The 23,076-nt window shown below is 48.7% G+C and overlaps 17 protein-coding genes across 17 annotated transcripts; 11 read left to right on the top strand and 6 right to left on the bottom strand.

The window, feature by feature from the left end:
* Positions 1 to 36: 36 nt before the first annotated feature.
* On the top strand, positions 37 to 651 carry GL50803_0017256 (uncharacterized protein; the record flags this gene model as incomplete). The annotated part of the gene is made up of 1 exon (XM_038045911.1): positions 37 to 651. The coding sequence occupies one exon, from the start codon at positions 37 to 39 to the stop codon at positions 649 to 651; it is 615 nt and encodes a 204-aa protein (XP_037901916.1).
* A 728-nt stretch (positions 652 to 1,379) lies between these two features.
* GL50803_0017255 (uncharacterized protein) lies at positions 1,380 to 3,374 on the bottom strand (the record flags this gene model as incomplete). The annotated part of the gene is made up of 1 exon (XM_001708313.1): positions 1,380 to 3,374. One exon carries the CDS (start codon positions 3,372 to 3,374, stop codon positions 1,380 to 1,382), a length of 1,995 nt encoding a protein of 664 aa, XP_001708365.1.
* Positions 3,375 to 3,450: 76 nt separating this feature from the next.
* GL50803_008702 (putative Nuclear pore protein) lies at positions 3,451 to 5,655 on the top strand (the record flags this gene model as incomplete). The annotated part of the gene is made up of 1 exon (XM_038046377.1): positions 3,451 to 5,655. One exon carries the CDS (start codon positions 3,451 to 3,453, stop codon positions 5,653 to 5,655), a length of 2,205 nt encoding a protein of 734 aa, XP_037901915.1.
* Positions 5,642 to 6,733, bottom strand: GL50803_0014762 (uncharacterized protein; the record flags this gene model as incomplete). Its single annotated transcript, XM_001708315.2, has 1 exon — positions 5,642 to 6,733. One exon carries the CDS (start codon positions 6,731 to 6,733, stop codon positions 5,642 to 5,644), a length of 1,092 nt encoding a protein of 363 aa, XP_001708367.2.
* A 28-nt stretch (positions 6,734 to 6,761) lies between these two features.
* On the top strand, positions 6,762 to 7,769 carry GL50803_008704 (uncharacterized protein; the record flags this gene model as incomplete). The annotated part of the gene is made up of 1 exon (XM_001708316.2): positions 6,762 to 7,769. The coding sequence occupies one exon, from the start codon at positions 6,762 to 6,764 to the stop codon at positions 7,767 to 7,769; it is 1,008 nt and encodes a 335-aa protein (XP_001708368.2).
* On the bottom strand, positions 7,754 to 8,974 carry GL50803_008705 (tRNA-dihydrouridine synthase 1; the record flags this gene model as incomplete). Its single annotated transcript, XM_001708317.1, has 1 exon — positions 7,754 to 8,974. The coding sequence occupies one exon, from the start codon at positions 8,972 to 8,974 to the stop codon at positions 7,754 to 7,756; it is 1,221 nt and encodes a 406-aa protein (XP_001708369.1).
* A 62-nt stretch (positions 8,975 to 9,036) lies between these two features.
* Positions 9,037 to 11,004, top strand: GL50803_0017254 (phosphoglucomutase; the record flags this gene model as incomplete). The annotated part of the gene is made up of 1 exon (XM_001708318.1): positions 9,037 to 11,004. The coding sequence occupies one exon, from the start codon at positions 9,037 to 9,039 to the stop codon at positions 11,002 to 11,004; it is 1,968 nt and encodes a 655-aa protein (XP_001708370.1).
* Positions 11,005 to 11,035: 31 nt separating this feature from the next.
* On the bottom strand, positions 11,036 to 11,680 carry GL50803_008707 (N-terminal acetyltransferase complex ARD1 subunit; the record flags this gene model as incomplete). Its single annotated transcript, XM_001708319.1, has 1 exon — positions 11,036 to 11,680. One exon carries the CDS (start codon positions 11,678 to 11,680, stop codon positions 11,036 to 11,038), a length of 645 nt encoding a protein of 214 aa, XP_001708371.1.
* Positions 11,681 to 11,729: 49 nt separating this feature from the next.
* Positions 11,730 to 12,212, top strand: GL50803_008708 (Eukaryotic translation initiation factor 1A; the record flags this gene model as incomplete). Its single annotated transcript, XM_001708321.1, has 1 exon — positions 11,730 to 12,212. One exon carries the CDS (start codon positions 11,730 to 11,732, stop codon positions 12,210 to 12,212), a length of 483 nt encoding a protein of 160 aa, XP_001708373.1.
* A 29-nt stretch (positions 12,213 to 12,241) lies between these two features.
* GL50803_0017253 (uncharacterized protein) lies at positions 12,242 to 12,727 on the top strand (the record flags this gene model as incomplete). Its single annotated transcript, XM_001708322.1, has 1 exon — positions 12,242 to 12,727. The coding sequence occupies one exon, from the start codon at positions 12,242 to 12,244 to the stop codon at positions 12,725 to 12,727; it is 486 nt and encodes a 161-aa protein (XP_001708374.1).
* Positions 12,728 to 12,773: 46 nt separating this feature from the next.
* Positions 12,774 to 13,724, top strand: GL50803_008711 (DHHC palmitoyltransferase; the record flags this gene model as incomplete). The annotated part of the gene is made up of 1 exon (XM_001708323.2): positions 12,774 to 13,724. The coding sequence occupies one exon, from the start codon at positions 12,774 to 12,776 to the stop codon at positions 13,722 to 13,724; it is 951 nt and encodes a 316-aa protein (XP_001708375.2).
* Positions 13,725 to 13,744: 20 nt separating this feature from the next.
* Positions 13,745 to 15,481, top strand: GL50803_0014763 (Exonuclease; the record flags this gene model as incomplete). Its single annotated transcript, XM_001708324.2, has 1 exon — positions 13,745 to 15,481. The coding sequence occupies one exon, from the start codon at positions 13,745 to 13,747 to the stop codon at positions 15,479 to 15,481; it is 1,737 nt and encodes a 578-aa protein (XP_001708376.2).
* A 2-nt stretch (positions 15,482 to 15,483) lies between these two features.
* On the top strand, positions 15,484 to 18,081 carry GL50803_008713 (Lipase; the record flags this gene model as incomplete). Its single annotated transcript, XM_001708325.1, has 1 exon — positions 15,484 to 18,081. One exon carries the CDS (start codon positions 15,484 to 15,486, stop codon positions 18,079 to 18,081), a length of 2,598 nt encoding a protein of 865 aa, XP_001708377.1.
* A 179-nt stretch (positions 18,082 to 18,260) lies between these two features.
* On the bottom strand, positions 18,261 to 19,436 carry GL50803_0014764 (Ankyrin repeat protein 1; the record flags this gene model as incomplete). Its single annotated transcript, XM_001708327.1, has 1 exon — positions 18,261 to 19,436. One exon carries the CDS (start codon positions 19,434 to 19,436, stop codon positions 18,261 to 18,263), a length of 1,176 nt encoding a protein of 391 aa, XP_001708379.1.
* Positions 19,437 to 19,509: 73 nt separating this feature from the next.
* Positions 19,510 to 21,645, top strand: GL50803_0014765 (uncharacterized protein; the record flags this gene model as incomplete). Its single annotated transcript, XM_038045791.1, has 1 exon — positions 19,510 to 21,645. One exon carries the CDS (start codon positions 19,510 to 19,512, stop codon positions 21,643 to 21,645), a length of 2,136 nt encoding a protein of 711 aa, XP_037901914.1.
* A 46-nt stretch (positions 21,646 to 21,691) lies between these two features.
* GL50803_008716 (Acid phosphatase surE) lies at positions 21,692 to 22,867 on the top strand (the record flags this gene model as incomplete). Its single annotated transcript, XM_001708328.2, has 1 exon — positions 21,692 to 22,867. The coding sequence occupies one exon, from the start codon at positions 21,692 to 21,694 to the stop codon at positions 22,865 to 22,867; it is 1,176 nt and encodes a 391-aa protein (XP_001708380.2).
* Positions 22,868 to 22,883: 16 nt separating this feature from the next.
* GL50803_0028614 (uncharacterized protein) lies at positions 22,884 to 23,069 on the bottom strand (the record flags this gene model as incomplete). Its single annotated transcript, XM_001708329.2, has 1 exon — positions 22,884 to 23,069. One exon carries the CDS (start codon positions 23,067 to 23,069, stop codon positions 22,884 to 22,886), a length of 186 nt encoding a protein of 61 aa, XP_001708381.2.
* Between the last annotated feature and the right edge of the window lie 7 nt (positions 23,070 to 23,076).

The raw sequence follows: 23,076 nt of genomic DNA, 5'->3' as shown, positions 1-23,076 counted from the left end.
GTGAACCAAAAAAGGATTCTTGACGTGAAAGATTGAATGCGGGACCCGGTGAGTGACTCTATGAGCAGTAGCGGGTATTGTGAGCTCCCATCTAGCCTCGGCCAGGAAACCGAGGGCCTGGGGCCAAGTAAGCTATCTGGGTCCGTTCATAGAAGTGCAAAGCAAACGCGATCTCAACGGAGGGTCACATTTGATGGCTACCTGAGGCCGATAATGAAAGTCCAGATACCAGGTCCCTGCACTACAGAGTCAGTCGAGCATGTTCCACCGGAGATAGAACTTCCGGATGCTACCACACATACACAAGCTGCATCGGAAGCTATTGAGAACGTGGAGCCATTGGAGCGATTCCAGATCCTTGTCCGCTTGGGATTTGACGCATACTTTCGCGGGAGCGGCTCCACGCTCGCCCCTCGACACTTCTGGGTACATGAAGACATGGACGAGGGTCATATCCTACTATGGGTTGATTGTGAGCGGACATCCCTCAAGGGGGCGATACCTCTGCGTGACATATTGGCCATTTCGTGCACAGAGGAAACTGAGCTCACTCTCAGGGCCGGTGAGAGCGTGGCACACATTGTCTTCACGGCTCCCCGGGAGCGTGACTTTTGGAGGAGCAAGCTCGAGCTGCTCCGAAGTTTGTCCTAGTCATCAGAGTATGCAACGTCGGAGGCGGAGTGTTATCTTGAAGCAGTGCATAGCTTCTAACCATCAAGGCTCCTAGAATAATACGTTATTCAGATGTTACGCATTCGCTCATTGCTAGCCGCAAGCTTTGCGTCCTTGACTATATGAGGCAATTGTGGCATGTAGACCCTGTGCGTTGCAGTTGAACGGCAAGGGACAGGACAACCAGTGTCTGATGACAAACGTCTACCCGGCTGGACACCTCGCTACACTTCTATCAATAGATCATGATTTTTGTCTCAAAGCAAACACACGCATATGCTACTATTGTATGCCCTAGAGTTGCATTGAGATGGTGAGCCGCGATGTGCGGACGCGGTATGCACTCCGTCAAAACTACAACATAGAGTCAGGCTCGTATCACAGAAAGCACGAACTCTTCTACCTAGATTGGCTGGGATTTGTAAATCATAGGCTTGACATGGAAGGAATACAACCAAACACCTTTGGGTCCGATGATAGATGCCCATCCATCAACGCAAGCTTAGATAGAAGTCTGGATAGAGGCGTCAAACCAGTCAAGAAATTGTCTGGGAAAGACCTCTACTTGCTGGCTAGACTTGTCTGACCACTAGACCAGCCTCCCACCTCTCAGCACTCCGTACAAACAAGAAGAGCCCAGCCTCTAACAGAAGCTCGGTACATCTGTAATTTACTAAGCCGCCACGTGACACTGAGGCCGAAAGGGTTTAATGGAAATTCAAGAACTCCTTAACTTCGAGAATAGACGCTAGGAACTTGGCATCTGCATTACTATCCACGATAGACTTGAGCTCTTGGAATGGAGGAATTGTTGTGTCCACGACCTTAAACCCGTAGGCTGCACGCCCCAGTTGGCTCAAAATGGCAGCCACGTGTGCATCGAGTGATGTTCGTCGGGTCTGCTTCATAAGCCTTGCTTGACATGCAGCAGTTATCCTCTCCTGACTCGCATCTGGCATTGAGTCCTCATTTACCAGCGCCTGCTTGCAATCGCTGAAGAACTTGGCGTCAAAGAGGTAGAGCGAGATCTTCGGGGCGAAGTCGAGGAACTCAAGGACCTGAGTGGCCACAACACTGCAAGGGTGGTGGACAACGGCCTGCTCGGGAGACGCTAGCATCTCCCTCATCGCCATAGACGGGATCCCGCTCTCTAAGAGCAGAAGAGTCAGGTACGCACTCGACCCATAGATAATCTCTCCATCCGGTCCCAGTGTGTGTTGAATACCTATAGTCTTCTTCATCGCTGCGTTGCCACCAGATATGGCTTTGTTGGCCTCCATGCAAACCTGGGCGACATTCGAGGTAAAATTGTACTTGCACGTCGCTGTCAGATGCGTATAGACATCCTGAAAGATGTATGAAAGGCCTATTGTGAAGGGGAGTAAGGGCTTAGCGCTGCCATCCCCACGAGCCTTTGCTTTGTAGTACTCCTCAATGAACTCAACCGCCACATCAGGCCTAAACGTGGTCTGGAGCGTGCGCTCCTCCTTCTCCTTGATGGACTCTTTGTTGATCTCGCTGAGACGCAGAAGTTCAGCAAGCGCGCTAATAACGTGTTGCTTCAAGAGAATCGCCATCCCTGCGTTGGTCGCCTCTTGGGTAACAAGGGGCACCTGGAATAGCATGTGAGGAGGAGAGCCCGGGGGAGGCTTTGAGATAGAGGGCTGAAGTGAGAGAATTTCCGTGAAGCCGGGGATGCAGGCCTTGATCAGATTGTCAACTACGTTGGCGTAATAGCGGCTCTCTTCCTCTTTCTCTGAAAGTATGCCAAAGCGTATCGCCTCACGAAAGCCCGAGACGGTGATCTGGAGAAGAGTGCGCACAGTGCCAGGATGAGATCGCGGATTGAGCGTATTCTTGACGAGCTCTGGAAGATTCTCCAGAATAAGATTTCTCACGGGGCTTGTGCAGCCGTTAGCCAACAGGGAGCAAATAATGAATGATGCGTGCATGAGAGAGTCGAAGGGGGCATTGGAAAGGAACAGCATAAACATGGACTGAATTATGCCGCTCTGAAGCACTATTTCCGTCTGAAGGTGTACAGACTCGCTGGCTCTGTCCTTTCCGACTATCAAGTAATGAATGGCCTCTGTAGAGGGCGCAGAGCAGATTACCTGACAGAACAGGGTGAGAATGTATGTGTTCGAAAGAATGTGCTGCTGCAACTTCTTTAACCGAACAGGGGAGCGGACGAGCATGATTATCAAGCGGCAGAAGTTTTCAGCAACATGCAGGGGTATGCGCCGTTGCAGATATTTCGCCGGAAGCCCCTTCTGCCCGGTTCCTACGCCGTTGTTGCTCCCAGCTGGGACCTCCTCTACCATTGTAGCCTCCAGCTCCTCCGTGGTGAGGTAGCGACCAAGCTCTACATTGTACGGTCTGAGAGCCATAAAGAGACTATTCATTAGCGAAACATTAGACGTGATGGCGTCCAGGAGTATGGAGATATCGGCAACGAAGACGTCGTTAGCAGCAGAAGAGAGGTTTTTCTTGCTCTCATCCGGGTCGTAGGCATACGCAATGAGCTTGGAAATGGTATCAATTTTTGAGAGATACGCATGAAGGGCATTCGAAGTTTGCTGAAGCTCGTTCTGCAGCTTTTCATGGAGAAGAATAGCCTCCAGATTATCGTTTTGTATGTACTCTTCAAACTCATTACCTTGGTCTGGGGAGTAAAACATGGTCCAGAAGAAGGAAGACATTTTGAACTATTTTTCGTTGAATTTTGAATTTTATAATTTCTTTGACGGATCCGGCAAATTTATCGCTTAATATAAGATGTTTAATGGGGCTTTTCTCCACCGATTGCGGCGGAACTGCAATGCCGGTGACGCTCTCCGTGAGTGTGACCCTCAACTGACACAGCTAGTCGATGCTGTCTTTGAGGATGTGCTATTGTATCCGAGCCAGCATCCGAATGTGGTGTCATCTGCCTCAGCAACTTCCAGCGAAATCATAACAGGAGACATAAGAGCTCGGTCTGGTTGGTCTGCTCCGAAAGTGGACCAGCATGCCCTTGTAAGCAGTTTTCTTACTCGCTCCAAGTCTGCCCGCTTGATCAAAAATATAGTCACGTGGCTCGAACAAACATATGTTCCTACCATTGAACCTACCGCAGGGATCTACGACAACGTTCTTGAGTACCTCCGCGCAGGTCAGGCTGAGGAGGCAGTAGATTTGCTAGAGAAGCATGGGTACGGCCTTCAAGCCACTATGTTAGCAGGAGCCATAGTATCCCACGTTTTTGTAGGCGACGCTGCCGGAGCCTCGTCGCGGAAATATGTTGGGATCGCCGGTAACCTATCCTTTGTTGAGTGGATGAAGAAGGCACAGGCTTACTCCAATGACAGCCGGACACCCATGAACGAGCGTGCAATTTTTGGGCTACTAAGTGGGAACCCGTCCTATTACTTAAGTATGCGTAAGACCAAGAGTCCTGAGAGCGCTCTGTGGGCCGAGTCCCGGGCCTCACTCATGAATTTCATTTTGGCTGCTTGTGAGGGAGGTGAAGATCCACAGCTCAATCAGAAGGCAGACTCTCAGCTGGCCGAACTGCTCAGACACTTGCCCGAAGAAGAGCGTCTAATAGCCTCCTGCGACTTCCTTGGTCTGGCTGCACATCTCTCGAACCGTTGTGTCTCTATCCGTGACGGTGCAGCTTCTCCTGCAGACTTTATTGCCCTGAGTAACCTATGTCTCCTTGCCTTGCACGTCCTTGCTAGCTTGATAGCCGTCTTGAACTCTATTGCCAACCGAGGCACGCCTGGCATGTACGTCCGGTCATCTAGTGGAGCAGAGTGCATCACCAAGCTCCGCTCCGTTGTGGGATGGTACGGTCAATTTGCTCTCAAGCTGTGTAATAACGAACGAATAGTTAACACATCGGGGCCTATCAGTAGTGACGTCATTCGTGCATCGTCCCTCGTCCTGCTTATCTCTGCTCACTTAGCTCCTGCAGAGTCTGTGGACCTCCTGGCGAGCTTCGTTGCCCTGCTGGATGACTCCCACTCTACTGCAATTGATCTCTGTGTAATGGCTCTCGAGGCAACTGCAAGCCATGAAGTCATCAATAGCATTCAGCTCGCGCAACTGGTGAAGGATTTACGACTTACTGCAATTAAGCGATTAAATCAGCTTGCTAATGAGACCACTATCCATCCCCTTCGGTTGTTAGGATGCTCCCAGATAGCCATATCTGGTCGCATGCCCCTCGGGCACTTGCTTGTCTACTCTGTGCACGCCTTTCTGATTCGCCGATTCTTCATGTTTGAGCAGTACACTGTGGCGTTGAAGGCTGCAGAAGCCGTCTCAATCTATGCCCAGGCGAAGGGCCTGTTTCAATCCAGTCAAGGCACAACTGAAAGCGTGCAGTTCTCTGAGGACGACGGAACCGTTTTATATCAGCTGCATTCGGAGTGCACGTGCTTACTCAGTGCTCTAAAGGGTGTCTATTGTAGCAGGTGGACTGAAATATCCCGAGACGCACCTCTTTCTCTTGTCGAGTTTCCCGCTGCTCAGGATGTGTGCACAGACGCTTGCGCAGACACAGAGCAGCACCTCCTGGACACCCTAGAGTTCATCAACAACGGACAGCTGAACAACTATGATGCTAACGGTCGATATTCCAAGAGAATGGCCCAGCTTGAAGAACAATTTACAGACGGAATAGAAACTAATGGAATTAAAATAGATAGATTCATGTCCTTACGCAGTATAGAAACTACTGTGACAAATCAATGCTGCCTTAAATACTGTGAGCTCATGTTTAGAATGGGTTCTCTATATGCTAATTCAGGCCACATGGACGAAGCTCGCCTCTACTATGACAAGCTGGGGGAGTTTGTTGTGTGGATTGTCGCTAAAGATAATGTGACGGGCTCTGTCCTTGCAGACTTCTTAAAGAGGCCCGTTATCAAGGATATGCTAGGGTACATATCTAAGGGCATCCTCTGTGTGGAGCCTATGATGCTTAAAGAGGAGTAGTCAGGTCTGGTATCTCTTCAACTGTCGCATTGAATGTGGATATAACTGGCCGCCTAATGAATTTTGCAGAACCTGGCACATGGTTGCTACCTAGGGCAGCCCTGTCTCCTACCGGATCGTGGTCACGGTCTCGAGCGCTGTGTACCGCGCTCATATCTGAAAGGTTTATCATGCCGCAGGGGCGTGCGTTGCTACGCACTACCTCACACGCCGTCCCGTTACTATTATCTTGGTTGTCTATCTCATTACAAAGAGACTCTGCATTCCTGATAACTTCTTCTAATTGCTGAGTATAGCGCTCGTCTCTATGACTGGTTTTCGTTGTTTTCGGGAGCAAATATGCAGGCTTATACGCCTTTCCAAGCTCTAGCAGTATTTCTTCTCGGTCCACATCAGGCAGTCCAACCTGCAGCTTCTGCATGTGGGACATCTCTGAATTAGAAAGATCGTTGCATATTCCCATCTCAACCAACAGTCTCCTGTGGGCTTCTATTCTAGAAGGCAGTAGCATTACATCCCCGGCTTCTGCGTCGGCCTCAATAGCTGTATCTGGTGGCTTATTGCTGGTTGCACTGCACCTGCGAATAATGAGTCGCATGACGGCAAGAAAGCGGTCACGCTCGATCTCAGGAATACCACAAGAGGGCCGGGTATCGAGAGCGGCAGCAGCTTTAGTCAAGTAGTGGCTCAAGAATTTGCTTGGGGTTGAGTCGGTGGCTAGCGTCGCGGGAGGAATCCTCTCTGCTGAGTAAGCATCACTGTCGCGAGACTGGAGACATTCTAGGAGAACCAGCAGCTGGCTATAGTTCTGGGATCGTGCAAAAATGGATACGGTTATCTGAATGCCAGAGTCTGATATTCCAGAGACGTTGATCTCTTTCTTGGTGTAACTGACCAGAGTAAACTCAAAGAGCTTGAATGTCTCTCCAGTCGCTACCTCGGTAAAGCACAGGGCCGCGACACCCAAAGGCTCTACGAATCCCTTCTGCTTGGATTGCTTTGCAACCTTCCACTCAACTGGGAGTATTCGTACGGTGAAATCCCTGTACCACCGATCGCCATAGGGATCAAGAGCCATGGGCAGAAGTAAAAGTTTATTAATTACTATGCCAGAGCCCCTAGATGTCCAAAGTGATATCGCCGCGTTACAGACAGTAGAAGATGGTCGCCCGAGCGTGTCCATTGCGCCAGTGGCGGCTCTTGAGGAATTGTCGGCAGTCCTGATTGCTCTGGGGCTTCAAGGCCTCGATTCGGTAGGCACACTGGTTCACAGCCTCCACCCGCAATATGCTACTCACCAGCTGACCCCCGTCTTTGCGGCAAAACTAAAGGTGCTGGTGGAGGCGTTTGATAAAGACTCTGTGAACCAAGAGTTAGAAAAGAAGGACATCATTAGAATAGCCGATCTGCTTGCCAAGTATAATTATTTAGTCACTGAAAGCTGGAATGGTGGAGAATTTGCAGGCATCTATGCCGCCCTTATGCCTATCCTTCCACCTCTTACAGCCACTTCCGTCATCATGCATGCAAACAAGAAGGAGGACACACAGTGCGCTTATTATAATTGTCCCTCCCTCTGGGCGCTTTTTCTGCTTCTAGAAGATAGCGAGGAACCCGGAAGAAAGACAAGTGGGATCCCACCAAAAGAGCTCTTCTCATGCTTTACATTGTTCCACGCCCACTCACGGTGTTCTGTGGCACATGCTGTCATAGCCACTTTTCGCTTCTTGCTGATCTATGCAGAGATTCCCGGAATTAAAATCATATTGCCAGCAGACCCCACAAAACGGTCCAATCGAGCCATAGACGTGATGAAGAACAAATGCGCGCTAATGTATGCATATATACTCAACACAGTCGACAGATCTGCCCTCAAAAGCGCCTCAAAGAATGCCAGTGGCGACATGCCTGATTCGCTGGCGGAGTACATTGAAGTCCTGATGTGCCAGCTTCGAGCACGGTATAAGCAGCTATTCTCCATTTCTCTTTTAAAGGACCACAAACCTATCCGTCCTGCTAGACCCGTTACGAGAAACAACCGAGGCGGAAGTCGTTTCAACAAGAATAAGGATGCCCTTGGGAATAGACCCCAATACAATCAATCGGATGCTTGAGCGCACAACACCTTGGTGAGAAACTCCCTCAACTCTGCGATACTTTTTGCTCTATTGATCGGTTCATTGAAGCGTTTTGCAGACACATTCTGCATAAGCCGCATGGTGTGCCCAATTATTTCTTTGTGGCTTGCCATGGGGGTAACCTTCAGTGGGTTTTCTTGACCTATGCTCTCCTGGGACAAGCTTTCGCAAAGATCTAGGTATTTCAGGGCCTCATTGACCCAAAATGCAATCCTGTTTTTCCCAGGTATTTGGGGGGCATTTTTCAAAAGACAGGCGGGATTCTTAAGCAGACCAACACCCAGCATGACGCCGTCTGCAGGATAAGTGGCTAGTAAATGGTCTGCTTCTTGTCTGTTCTTGATGCCGCCATTCAGAATTATAACGGGGTAGACATGTGGGTTCTCTTGTGCAGTTTCAGATCCACCCAGGCCAGTGAAGAGTGTGTCTAATCGTTGTCTGAATGCGCGAACAAGCTCTTCAAACTCTTGGTAGGCAGGTCGTACAGCCTGGGCGTGCTTACCTTGCCGAGTCGTATGGCGCATATGGATTGTGATGCCAGAAGCACCAGACATTACTAGGAGCACCATGTAATCTATGGTCTTTTCTATAGAGTTCAGCGGCCGAATCTTGCAAGTGACTGGGAATAGGCGTGCTGACGACGTCTCTGAAATTATCTGATGCACAAGAGGCCAATTCTGAGCTACGTAAAAGCCATAGCCCTTGCTTGAAGCACACGAGGCGGGACAGCCTAGGTTGATGTCCAGTGCAACAAGTTGAGAAGCAATGGGGGAGTCGTGAAGGAGTTCTGCAGCGGCACGAAAGGTAGATGGGTTGTTTCCACAGAGCTGTAGGATAATCTTCTCCCCTGGAGCTGCAGTAGACAGCACGGCATCTCGAAGAGGAGAATTATGAAGCAGCGCATCGGCCGTATACATCTGTGTGAAGCCGGTATACTTCGTCCGTTCATTCTCCTCGGCCATATGGCCCTGAATTAGCTGGCGAAAGGCGGCCCCAGATGCATGGGTCATAGGAGCAGAAAAATATCGCGTCTCCGCTAATCTGGACCGAAGCTGGATGACTGCATCGTTGAAGGCCGAGACAGAGAAAAAAGGAAAGTCTGCGGGGAGTTCCTGTACACTCTCGAGTGGACAGTTTTTACAAGGCGGGACCCCCTTGTTGACCCATTCACGGTAGTCCATACGCCTTCAAAATAAAATTACTGGAGCACAGATTTAAAAAACCCTGCCCAGACTGTAGGTAGATGGAGGAGAGAGCAAGAGATCTTATCGACAAGTGGCTTCAGCTCGACCGCTGGAATGAGACGCGTGAGGAGGCATCCAAACTTCTGGCCTCTGGAGAGTACGAACGCATCTGCAGGGATTTTAATCCCGAAAATAGAGTACAATTCGGAACGGCGGGATTGAGGGCTTCCTACGGGGCCGGGTTTACAAAGCTCAACGAGCTCGTTGTCACGCAGACAGCCCAGGCCATGTATTATTATTGTCTCCGCATTTATGGGGACTCAGAGTTGAAAAAGCGCGGTGTTGGGCTTGGATATGACGCCCGCTTCCACTCTAAGGATTTCGCTGAGATAACTGCTGCGACTTTCCTCTCCAGGGATGTCCCTGTGTATTTATTTGATGGATTTGCGCCGACGCCCTATGTGAGCTATCTCAATAAGTACTACAAGTGTGCATGTGGTGTCATGGTCACGGCATCTCACAACCCTAGCAAGGATAACGGTTATAAGGTCTACGGCGTTGGGCACGGGATCCAGATTATAGATCCACATGACGCAGGCATATATGAGCTCAGTCTCTCTGGTGGCAAGCACGTCGAGGTTCCCTGGGAGGAGACAGCAGTACCAGGAGATGTCTTGAAGGAGGGTCTTAGGTCTGGGCTCCTCACGATGATCACGGAGGATAGTGAAGTTATGAACGCTTATCGCGAGGAAGCGAAGATAATGAAGTTCTTCTACCGTCAGTACAATCGCAATACTAAGGTGACATTCCGCATAGGTTATTCTGCCATGTGGGGCGTTGGTTATGACCCCCTCATCAACACACTTGAGCGCCTATTCGGTTTCTCCAAGGATGCGATATTTTCTCGTTTTTACTTCTTCGAGGATGAGTGCATGCCAGATCCTCTTTTCGGCGGGGAGTCAAAGCCTAATCCAGAGGAGCGGCACAACATGGTGCGTCTGTGTCAACGTGCAGAGGAGATGAACAGTCACAATCTTGCTATTGCAGATGACCAGGCACCCATCAAGGTCATCCTTGCTACAGATCCCGATGCAGACCGCATTGCGGTGGCCGAGCTGGTCAAGCCGCACGCAACGACGCTAGACGAGAGGTGGAAGATTTATCACGGCAATGATATCGGCCTTATTCTCGCAAACTGGTGCTTGGAGAACTTTCACAATAACCCGCTGACGATTAAGGTCCTCAAGGAGCGTGGCTACACACCCGGCCAGCAATTTTACATTAGCAACAGCACTGTGTCCAGTAAGGCACTTGAAGCTATGAGTCGCTTCTACAAGGACGTGGTTTACGAAGAGTGTCTTACCGGGTTCAAGTGGCTCGGGACCCTCAGCGAGAGTGCACGTAGTCGTGGCCTCATACCATGCTTCACATATGAGGAAAGTATAGGTTATTCGGTGGGCGGCGTCGTTACCGATAAGGACGGAATAGCCACAGCAGGCGTCCTAACAGAGCTCCTCATAGACCTCTACGAGCATCAGGGAGAGTACGACAAGGAGAACATGCTTCTCTGGGATTACTCTCTTCAAATTGCTGACCGTTACGGGTCATACACCTGGGCCTGCAGCAACATATCGGTTGCCAGCATGCAAGATGTTGCCGGTCTCTTCGCGAGGCTCATCTCTGACCCCAGAGCGCAAGGCTCGTTTGTGGCTACTAACGGTTCTGGAAATCGATACATTACAACGGTGGGCCGCTTCACTGTTAAGAACGTCAGAGACCTTCAGCTGCCAGGCTGGGATACACGTTCTTCAGCTATTGATAACAAGCCTAATCTCCCACTTAGCAAGACTCCCATGCTCACCATGTGGTGCAGCAATAACATTGTCTGCACCCTGCGCCCCTCAGGAACCGAGCCGAAGGTGAAGTGCTATGTTGAATGCGTGGGAGACACGTTTAAGCAGGCGGCAGAAACGGCGAAGGAGTTTCTCGACGCCTTTATGGTTCTGGTCAATGACAAGGAGCCTTAAGTGAATTTACAACCAAGCTCCGACTAGTAAGTCACATCTCCTCAACTGCCGAGGACAAGGGCTGGTCATCCTGTAACAGGTTCTTTATTTGGATCTTGCACGACTCTTTGGTAATAACCGGCTTTCCGTTGATCGAAATGGAGATATCCTCCTCTGAATCGTCTAGTTCATCCAGACACCCAATGATAGGCCGTAACTTAGCGAGCACCTCGGGCTTCGTAAAGTCACAATTGAGAAACTGGGAGTCTTCTTTATCTTGGAAGTACCCCTCGTCGAGCCGCTCCAGCTCAAAGCCCAACATGTCTTTATAGACATGCTGAGCACCCGCGTTTGAGACGCGCACATTGAGCTTGCATGATGGAAGACCATATGTCGTCCGCATCTCTTGGAGGACCTGCTGCATTAGTGCCTCTGCGATCCCCATTCCACGGTAATCGCGGTGCACCGCCACAGAAGTTATGTGCCCGTGAGCCTGCTTTGGGTTATCTTCGTCATCAATCTTACCCATGACGTACCCGACAACTTTTCCGGCAACGCTACAGACGTAGGTCAATTGGGGCCACTTGAGATGGTGCTGAAGGAAGTACTTTATCGGGTAGTTTTCTGGGAGGCATGTAAGGTTACATTTCTGGATCTCCAGAAAGTCTCCGCACGTGGCTCTGCGGATAGAAAACATTCGGCAACCAATTGATTTAAAGATCTATGTGCCTTCTTTTTTGAAATAAATGCCTGCCAAGCCGAAGACAGGTGGAAAATCCTACAAGAAGAAGGCTAACACCGACAGCCTTGCGCGCGACCTCGTTTATAAAGGCGAAAGCGAGGTCTACGGCGTCTGCACTAAGGTTCTGGGATGCGGATACTACACGATCTATTGTCTCGATGGGATCCGCCGCCGATGCCACCTGCGTGGGGCTCTTAAGAAGCGCAGAGTGATGATGCATGCTGGAGACTTGGTTTTGGTGTCTCTCAGGGAGTTTAGTACAGAGACAGATGCAGACATTGTGCACAAGTATCAGCCTGATGAGGTCAAGGAGCTGAAAAAGTATGGCGAGATAACTGTAGACTTGGATGAAATCTTGGATAGGGAGGTAGAGGTGTTTAGAGTCGACCAAAAGGACGCCCAGCGAACTGGAAAGGCCGATAGTGACAACGTGGAGGCTGACGACAAAGAAGACAGCATTGACAGCGACGAAATAGACGACTTGTGACCCTAGAGCATGTGAATTAAAGTCTTTTGATGTTTGGTTCTCACTTCTACGACGAGATCTATGCGGACCAGGGGCATGTACGCTTGATTGCACGGATATGCCGACTAGCAAAGACGGAAAAGGATGTGCTGAGCTTGCCGACAACTGTTCTCACTGACAATGGTGCACTCAGCGGCAGCCTGAAACCAGCTGATATCAAGGACTATGATGTGCAAAGGCTTACAAGTGAACTGCGAAGGGGCCATAGAATTACGGCCATACGTCTTCTGGAAGATCTTGAAGAGTGTTTGCTGGCTGAAATAGAGGCTATTCCCTATGCAGCTCGTCCGGCTTCGGTAAGAGCCATACGCTCATACTCGCAAGCCTTTCTCCGTCAAAATGTTTCCGCTAAGGACCTTAGAGAATGCTGCGTAGTTCCTAATGTACAGCAAGTTCATTGCGAACCTAGATTTAAGAATCGGCACTATTGCATTTCAAAGGACGGAACACTTACCTTGGTTCCAGATAGGCTCTAACGACTGCCTACTTACCACCCATTAAATGTTAAAGAATGGTAGTAAAATGCTTCGTGAGAGAGGGGCCTTTTGTGACAATCGACCCGGCCCGCCCGCAGTTACAATATCACCGCGTGCTCTACGACGTACGCTTCTGTCTGGACTGCTAATTACAGGGTTTTCAATGGCAGAGTTCGCATACGTCCTCCCAGTAACGTCCCGAGCAATACACCCGTGGATAAGCTACACTATAACCAGTCTCACATATGGTCTGTCGATTCTACTATGGCTTCGCCTGATTTTTATCGATCCGGGCCGACTTCCTCGTGGCTGCCGGTCAGATGAGGCAGAGAGTGGCACGGAAGCGCCCATGCGTGCACGGACAGGAGTGATTTTCCAAGCCGCTGGAATTGTGTTTGAGACATCTACATGCGCTGTCTGCAACCTAACGCTCCCTCCAGAAACTGACCATTGTGAAGAAACAGATGAATGCATTGTTGCCTTGGATCATTATTGTCCGTGGGTCGGGCTGCCTATCGGTCTCCGAAACATGCTGCCTTTCGTTGTGTCTTTGTTGGTTCTCTGCATCCATTCTGTATGGTGTTTTTCTCTGGCTATTCTCGCCCTGGTTCACGCCAACAATATTAATGAGCTGGCTATCGCTGGTGCTTGCCTTCTGGGCTCCTTCTTTGGAGGGGCGTTCACTGGAGGCATGTGCGGCTGGACTCTTTACGACGTTTTCCGAGACAAATCTCCTAGACTGTATACTCTTCGTAATCAACAGTCTGGAAAGGGGATAAATGGTAGTAAGTCTGCGGATGCAGATCAATTTCTCAGCAATCTTGTAGAGGACATAAACAGTTCTATTAAAGATAGGATGAAATGGCTGAAACATACGGGGCTCCGTCGGCTTATATTTGGAAGCCACATGCCCGTCCTTTACTATCTTTCACCGGACCAGGCAGAACAACAGGCCTGGGCATGGACCATAGTTCTCTGCGGAACAAGCCAATTATAAAAGTAAATTGCTGCTACATTATGAACCCAGAGTTAGCATGCAAGCAGGCAAAACGGTTGATACGCGTCGCAGAAAAGAAAAAACTCACCGATGCACAGGTAGCAGAGCTGCAGGCATGTTTGGCGCGGCTTTCTCAGTCTAAGCGTGCACGACTTGAGGGTCTTCTCAAACGTGTCCAAGGCCTTAGCGGACCCACCACTAGACAGGGAACGGAGGACAACAAAGAAACTAATGTCCTCAGACCGCTGTCGCAGTTCTCTATTGGTCGAGGTGAGAGTAAGAGCCCCGCAGCTGTGCGCGAAACCATCTTGCGGTGCGTGTCCTTTAGGCATCTTGCTAGAAATAAGACGGCATTCGAACTATACAACGAGTTTTCCTGCAAGGGAGTCCTTCTCTTAAAGTTGGAGCTTACCGATGATACTAAGCCAGACGTGTTTCCCATACTGAACGCACAATACCCATTCTCGGTTTCGCTGTCAAGCGGAACCCAAATATCCAATACTCACTATTTTGAAACCATACTGGAAGAGGATATGTGCTTGAGAATGCAAAGGATAACCAGCATCAAGGATTTACTTTTGGAGTCGGAGCAATTTACTCCATTCCTCTACTTGCCTCCCCAGTGCATTATTAATAACTTAGCAGATAATTGGAACGGAGTACTTTTGGCCATTGACTGCGAGATGATTCATACGTCAGTGTGTGAGAATGACTTGGCCAGAGTGACTGTTGTTGAATGCAATACGAGGACAACTACTCCAGTAACGAGCATATTCTCCCTAGTCTATGATGCGTATGTTGAGCTACCGAGCGATACAGAAGTAGTAGATTACAAGACACAATATTCTGGGATCACGGCACAGATATTAGAAAATGCAAGTTCAAAGCACCCAAAGGATATCATAAGAGATCATATTTTGAGCTTCATTCTGCCATCCGAGCTGCACGAACTTCTATATGCTGAGCAGATACAACACTCGACAGACTTGTCGGCACTGAGTGGTGTATCTCTTCCGTTCATTGTTGGTCACGGGGTCGAGAATGACCTACGAGCATTGGGATTGATCTACCCTCTTGTAATTGATACTTGTGTGCTTTACCAGCACGGGACCCGGAAGCCTCGCCTTCAGGATCTAGCACGACGTTATCTGCTAAAGGACATACAGACTAATGCAGAAGCAGGGCATAGTAGCATAGAGGACGCTGAGGCCGCTCTTCATCTTGTCCTCCTGCGCCTTGAGCTATCAAATATTCATATTTCCTCAATACTCTCCCGCTCTCTAAGCTCCTCTTCGGCCGGAAAGGCTGTACAAAAGTATTTCAATATGTTACGTGAAAGACAGATAGCTACGCTCAAAGAATCGACGGCTTCTCTCTCCCAGTTAATATACAAGTATCAAGTAATGAAGAGCGAAGCCATTTCGCAATATGCATATGGCGTTCTTTCGCTCTATAGTTTTAAATCTATTCAGCATTTTACTCTCTCAGGAGCAAAATCTCCCCCAACGCTAGGAGAACTTTTACTATGGATATCGACGCTTCCGCCTCAGAATAGGAAGTTTTGTATCGCAACACCAGCACCAATCCCCTGTTCAGAACTACTTCCCTACCTACGGGACATCCAGGCATATGTCCCGCCGCAGATCCTGGTGCTATGTGTTGTGCATGCAGGAGACATTACCATGTGCCCATTTGTATCGGGCGCTGATTTTGAGGATGTATCTTCAAAGAATCTTTTGGCCAATAAAATAGACTAGCAATGGATTGCCTCACCTCTGTTGGCGAGGCTATTCGGATCGTCAGGCTACTTATTCAGCACTTCAAAGACATAAGCCCCGAGACGAACTCAAATAGGCTCTTTCTCATCAACAAGATGAAGCGTGACAAGGTGCAACCTTATCCCAACTTTTGCTCCTCCTCTATCTACCCCTCTATTACTAACCCTAACTTTGTAGCAGAACTACTACATTATTGTCGTGCTGCATTCGCTGTTTACGGCTCTTATGAGTCAAGGTACACCCTGAACCACGATCCCTTTAAGCTTCCTACTCTGAACGCCAGCCGAATCAGAAAGCAGGCATCTCGCTACTACAAGCACCGGAACCGCAGGTTCGGCCCCACACTCAATGGAAAGTGCGCAAAGAATACATTTGAATTGAATACATTTTCTGCAGCAATGGGTGTTTCGCCTCTCGACACCCTCTATTTCACTACTAAAGCACGTTATTTCATGCCATGTGCAGCCATATATTTGGACCATCGGCGGTATGAGATAGTTGTGGCGATTAGAGGCAGCTATTCGCTGGCGGACATGGTAACTGATATTTTTTGTTTAAGTACCGAGTACACAGCCCCGCCAGAGAAGTTTGAGCTTTTGGTCAAGGCATCTTCTCGCGATAAATTTGTTACCAACATAGACACAGAAACGGCCGTCCAACAGCGAACAAACGTTGAGGGAATATTAAGCCTTCAACCCCGAACGTACGTACAGTCCCAGATGCTGAAAAAAACGAAAAGGGCGACAAAGACACGTGCCTCCAAAACATCTCATATGAAGTCGGGAAAGGACAAGGCTTTTCATAACCCACCTCTACACAGTCCAATCATAGATAATATGACTCTATACACACCTGGTATGACAGAAGAGAAGAAGAACCGATATCAAATGCTTCGGAGGAAGCTGAAATCGAAAGATTTGCTTATCAAGCCCATTACCGAGTTTACAAAGTACTACGGGCATGCAGGAATCTACGCTGCAGCAGCATACATCTACCATGACACGTACAAGATACTACGAGATACGTTGGAAAAATACCCTAACTATTATCTTACATTAACGGGGCACTCGCTGGGCGGTTCTGTTTCCATGTTGATGGGGTGGTTTTGGTCCTATCACATCCCATATCAACGTATAAAGGTAATAGGGTTTTGTTCGCCGCCATGTGGTAGTAAGTCCCTCTGCGACCTTCTATCTAGCTATGGCTTCATCAATATCTGCATGCAAAGCGACTTCGGGCCCAGAATTAGCACCAAAGGCTTTCTTTTCGCATTCAGGAGGCTCGGACTACTTTCGGAGATATCGAAGAGACGGCATTTGCGCAAAGAATTTGCAGATGCACGGCACCAAAAGAAGAAAAAGAAAGCTTCGTCCGCATCCTTGTCAAACATCAGCCTTGCAGTACCAACGAGCAGACACGTCACATGCGGCGTTGTTTCTGGACTTGATCAACCGCCTATACTGATCACTGACAGTGACAATGATGGTTCGTCTAAGTGTGCTGCCCCAGGTTCTTCCGCTACAGAGTCTGCAACACCCACCCCGGTCCATGTAAAAGGCTCCCGCACAGATCGCAATACAGAGAAACTTCCACGTAACATTCTATCTACAGGCGATTATTTGTCCATTGGAGCCGTCGAACATAACCCTTCTGATGCTATACTGTCTCGATCTTCTTACAAGGCATATGACCCCAAGGTTCCAGTATCGCCTACACCAAACCCACTATCTGCAGATATCTCCGAATACTGCCCAGTCAGAGACAGCCATTCCTTGCGCACTGGTGCCGATTTCATTGAGAAGGCCCCGACAGAGCTTATAGAAGCTGTTTCAGAGCGATTAATCGAATGTAATTTAGTTAAGCTAGATGACTCATCAAGCACAGAAGAATTCTCGCGAATTACCGATATCTTTACCAGTTTCTCCGAAAGCAGCACGGCAACGCCATCATCGGAGCCATCTGTACTACCGAACAATGAATTCATCACCGAATCGGAACTGGGAGTCTGGGTCCCAGGTTCGGAGTTGGCCACTAGCTTTGCTGTTACCAACTTTTCCGTAACGGAGTCAACAGATGTTGCTTCTCCGGAGATCAGAGATGAGAGTACTGATGCAGTGCAGAAGCTCAAGAAGATATTTGCTGGAGAACTGAAGAAACTGAAGGAGATGAGTGACAAGGAACTTAAGCAGGAGTATACGGCGTTCACTATGGACTACGCTTGTCCAGACGAAGATATTAATACATATGTCCCCGGCATTCAGTACGTGATCTCATTCAATTATGGAAATAAGATATCTACACTGAAAGATCTCGTAAAGCGCCAAAAGGAACTTGGCGTTGAGAATTATTCTGTTCTTCGGATCTTTTCTGCGCCTCCGGAAGTATTCAACGAACTCATTTTCGACTCTGAGATGTTTGATCATCACTTACTCATTTATCAATGGATCCTTCTGCTTTATTATAATCTATTGGATGTCTACCTGCCAATACCATTGGGCTACACTACTGGCGGGCCTGTGAAAAAGTACCCGATCATCTACCGTTCAGAGGACGGTCTGTCGCACAAGAAGTGTTCCTAAGAAGCCCGCTCTGTCGATGTACATTTGCGCTAACTTCCTATCTTGTTATCTTTCTTACAGACGTGTATCGTCCCCCAAATGTTTAATAGACCACGAAAAAAGACTATAGACCCTTTCAGTCGCTTAGATCTCATGCTTGGTTGCATACGGCTCTCGACAGCTCTTAGATATGTAGAAGCCTAGATCTCAGTAGCTTGCAGAAGCATCTGAACTTGTGGATTGGCTGAGTGCTCCAGCAGTGAAAATATGGAATAGCCCACCTCTTCCTTTTCGTGTAGATTTCCTTCTAGGTGGAGAAGGTATTGCAGACCCTCGAAGTAATTGTTCTGAATAAGGTATGCGATCGCACTCCATTGAATATTGTTAAGCATTCCACCTTCATCAGCGGCAAGAAGCTCTATGCACTCTATGTTGCCGTATATCGCTGCCCTCATGAGAGCCGTGAATCCCTCGTGGTCCTGCTCTCGTCGCTCTGATGTGCGTAGCAACCGAACGCACTCAACGTGGTTTCCTATTGCTGCATACATAAGGGCCGTTGTGCCGTAGCGGTCCTTCCGTCCCCTATATGTCTTAATGTGTGCTTTCACCCCTTGGATGTCCCCAACTGTCGCTGCCTCCATTAGCGGTGTAATCCCCAGTATATTGACCTCAATTAGAGGGAGATTGGCGCTTTGTATTTCGTTCTTTCCTATCTTGTTATGCTTGGATAGAAGCCCAACCTTCAAGATACTGTCGCTGTCTCCCGTTAGATAAGTACTCTCTGCATCAATTAGATCTTGGCACGGCATGTCGTTACACATGGCCGAATACATTAATGCGTTCCAGTTATCCTTGTCCACCATTCCCTTTTCAAACGGAAGCAAGGCGCGAACGCATTCTCCAAACCCTTGCTGAGCAGCATACATTAATGCTGTTTTCCCCCTTTTATCGTGGATCTTTGCTTCGCCCCACACAAGCAGTTTGACAGCCTCTACATGACCATAATATGCCGCATACATGAGAGCTGTCATTCCTCTGTTGTCCTGTCTGCTGACCATGTGCATGTATGTGCTTATTTTGGTCAGATCTCCCTTAGCCGCTGCATGCATGAGTGGGGTACTGTTGATCGCGTCCCTATGAATGGCCTTGTCTTGTTGCGCTGTATCACTTGTAATACTCTTGGAAATGGAGACTAATAGAAGTGAGGTGTTTGGCGGATCTCGCGGACTTTTAGATTGCGGAATTGTGGGTCTAGGCCCTGTCTCAACTATGCTATTTGGTCTCTTATTGTGACTCTGCGCTGCATCATCATGTCTCACAAAGTTGCTTCCTATGAGCCCAAGAAGGGATGCTATGCCTATCGCCTTCCAGGCCATATAAAATAAAACGAATTGCAATTGCGATTGCAATTGCAATAAATAGAAGGCTTTTTGTTTTCAACTTTTGGTAATGCTAAGTAAGACTCTCCTTCTTTCAGCATATGAGATAGGCGCCAGCCAGGTGCACTCACCAGCTGAGGAGGGGTTAGCTGAGAATCTCCAACAGGAGCAGCCTGAGCCTGTCTACATGATTCCTGATGGGTGTCCACGTCTTCCCATCTCACTTCCCTTCGCTTTGCCTAAGACTCGTAGCATTGGTTCCTGTGCAGTTACTAACTCTGCGCTTATCTTATCTACGCTTAGCACTGCAGCTCCAATCGCTTTCACATCAGATGGCAACGCTATGCAACCAAGCTCTGACAAGGCTATCATACGCCTTGAACGCATCGATACATGTGACATGACATCCATAACTTTGAGAGAGCGAAATGTTCTTACTGAGCAACCTTACAATGCTGCAGATCTACCGTATTATCTACTGATGTTAAGGGAATTCTACAAGGCTAGCGTGCCGTGTGCCTACTCCTACACAGATACGAGCGTCCCAGATCGTGCTCCTACTACCCACTTATTTAATTTGTGCTACCTTTCTTTGTCTAACCTTGGCATTAGACACGAGTTGGATGCCAACCAATCTTTACAACCCCACATAGAGAAGACGGCGTTTTATTTGCTTATGGCCCTGGCCCTTATTCAACCCGCTGGTGCCAATCACAAGGCACACTTCATTGTCAATGTGATGTGCTGTCTCTACGCAAACAACCCAGCAGTCATCTCACAAACAACGAGTGCTCCTCTCTTTGAGGGACTTCACGTGTATACAGAGACAGAATATATTGATGATATTCTCCAGCATGGTGGGCTGGAAGACAGTGAGGCTCTATCAACTCGCTTACTAAGGAATAAAAAAATATCAGGACAATCCCGGAAAGGGCTTCGGAACTCTACCAAGGAGGTGGTGTCCAGAAAGTATGGGCTGCAGGCATTATTTACGGGAGCTGCATTATCACTGACCAAATATGCTGATGCAATCAGGGTGGCCGATCAGGTTAGCACGGGCAGTTTTCAAGAATTGTCTCCACAGGATATTAATGCTTCGTTAGCACTACTTCTTATAGCTGGCAAATACGAGAAGGTCGCAAGTATTCTTAAACTCCTGAATATTCCCAGTCTCTCTCTGATAATCGTTCAAGGTTGCTCGCTCAATACGCAGACTCACTGCGAAAAACTTATACGAGAAATAGCCATGTCTGGTGACGGTGCCCAGCAGGAAAGCGTCAGGACCCTACGTGCACAGTGCAGAGAGGTGGGGATAGATCCTCTTTTGTTACTCAGCGTCATGAGTGGGCAGATACATTCACTTAGGATGTACTGTACGACTGTTTTGGACTGTCTCCTGGCAGGTCTGCATCTGTGTCCTGGGACCGTCGGAGACTCCCTGCATCTCGCTGAGCGGCTGAGCGAACAGTGCAATCTTCACAAGGAATTCTCTGATGATCTCACCGTGGTATTAATGAAGCACTACGCTGGGATCTCGTGTCTTACGTCCCTTGAACGGCAACTCATAGACGACCAACTAGAGAGGGACAGGGATCGGAAGTCGCATCCGCTTGCACAGAATGTTGCCAATGCGGGTCCCAGCGGGTTCCAAATGCCTCCTTTTGCTCAATCGCAGTATCTTAAGCTTACAAAGGCCGATGACGAGAGCCCGCCGTCAGACCTTTTTATCAAGCTTACCATGGGCTATTATGCTTCACGATATAACGAGGTTCTCATTTTCATTGTCGTCTCCGTCTTGCTCGGGCTGGGCTTCGGACCCAAAGACTTCTATGAAAGACAAGTTTTACTGCAACCTTATTCGTTAGCAGCCTCTTACTATTTGCAAAGGCACCATGCCTATGACTTCGCATGCATTCCCCTCCTCACTATCCCTGACTCTATCTTTGGGGCTGCGAGAAATGACATATCTGCTGAGGTTTATACTGTTTTACAGTCTTGCATCGACAAGGTTATTGGAAGTTATTCTGCTAGCTCCAGGAGGAATCAGCCCCTTGATGCTCGCAAGCTGAACAGCGAATACAGTATTTCTCCTGAGCTAGTTGCTAGCGCCTTACGAAGGTATGAGTGCTGGGTGAACAGGAGGATTCCTGACCCCCACATGCTCCTAGACTGCGCCCAAGTAGCCGACTGTGTAAATTATGTGTAAGAGGATACCCTCTTCCTCCACAAATTTGCATTTCAACAAAAGCAGGATGCGTATACTCCTCACCAATGACGACGGGCACAACTTTATAGGGCTGACTACTTTACGACAAATAATGTTAGATAGTGGACATACAGTAATCGTTGCAGCGCCGGCTCATGACCAATCAGGAAAAAGCCAAAGTCTGCACTACATAAAGGAGCTCAATGTTTCCCGTGTGGCCCACGGATACGTTATCGAGGGCTCCCCAGTGGATTGCGTGCGTCTTGGGCTGCAACTACATCCGGATGTGGAGCTTGTTGTTGCCGGGATCAATAATGGGGCCAACTGCGGCAGTGACGTTTGCCACTCAGGAACAGTAGGGGCGTGCTTTGAGGCTGCAAACATGGGATATCATGCTATCTCTTATTCCATGGACACCCGAGGCATGCCTGGAGACTGTCTGCATCACCATGAAGAGGGGATGTGCATGCTCAGCAATTGCAAGGAGCCTGTGCAGACGACTCTGGATGCATACATATCTTACTTGGCGCAAAACGGCTCCAAAAGACAGCGTTACACACGATTAGGCATGGTCTGGAACGTAAATATTCCTGCCCCACATGTTCCGGTGCTTGGATGCAAGGCAGCCGTACTAGGGCACAGGTACTACTCCGTAAAGTATGCATACAGTATCCCTATTGATCTTCTAAACTCGTCTTCCAGCTGGACCATGCGAGGAGAGCTGGACCCTGATTCTTTACCCAACAGGGGGGTCCCCAGCACTATCGAGGCCGACTTCGATGCCGTGGAGAAGGGTTGGGTCACGGTAACTCCTCTGAATCCGGACAGATTTCATACCGATGAATACGACTCTGTACTCCGGGTTCTTTCAAATCTGGGTCCCAAGCGCCCACCAACTCTTAAAGGAACAATCGTCTGCACAAACAACCCATCGTGCTCCATTCCAGATGGCTCACAGCTATCTCTGAAGCTGGTTGACGCCCGGAGAATGGACGTGCCCTATATAATGCTTTACGAGTATACGACGACCATCTCCGGTCAATTCCCATTCACGATTGAATTTCCCTGTCCACAGCTTGACTGGGACTTTGACCCATCTATATCAGTAAGAATATCGTACCTAGGTTCACTAATATGTATAAATGATACCCATTTGGCCGCTCCACTGCACACCATTCTAGCAGGATCCCTGCCAACGATTGAGGTAGTAAAGGTGAAGTAAATATACAGCTAAGCACTTAGTACGACGCAAGAGTTGCTGTAACGGTGGCAGTGCGATCGTCAACCTCATCTATGCGTTGAAGGAGCATGTTAACCTGTGCAGTCATATTCTTAAGCTCATTTGTATAGCGCTGTTGGGACTGTGCAAGATAATTGATCTTATTAGCCGTCTCCACCAGTGACTCCAGGTCTGTGACCTGCATATTGATT

The sequence above is a fragment of the Giardia intestinalis genome, chromosome 4 (assembly GCF_000002435.2).
Source record: "Giardia intestinalis strain WB C6 chromosome 4, whole genome shotgun sequence".
In the NCBI taxonomy this organism is placed as follows: domain Eukaryota; phylum Fornicata; order Diplomonadida; family Hexamitidae; genus Giardia; species Giardia duodenalis.
The sequence above is the reverse complement of the archived record's forward strand: the minus strand, read 5'-3'. Positions and strand labels throughout refer to the sequence as shown.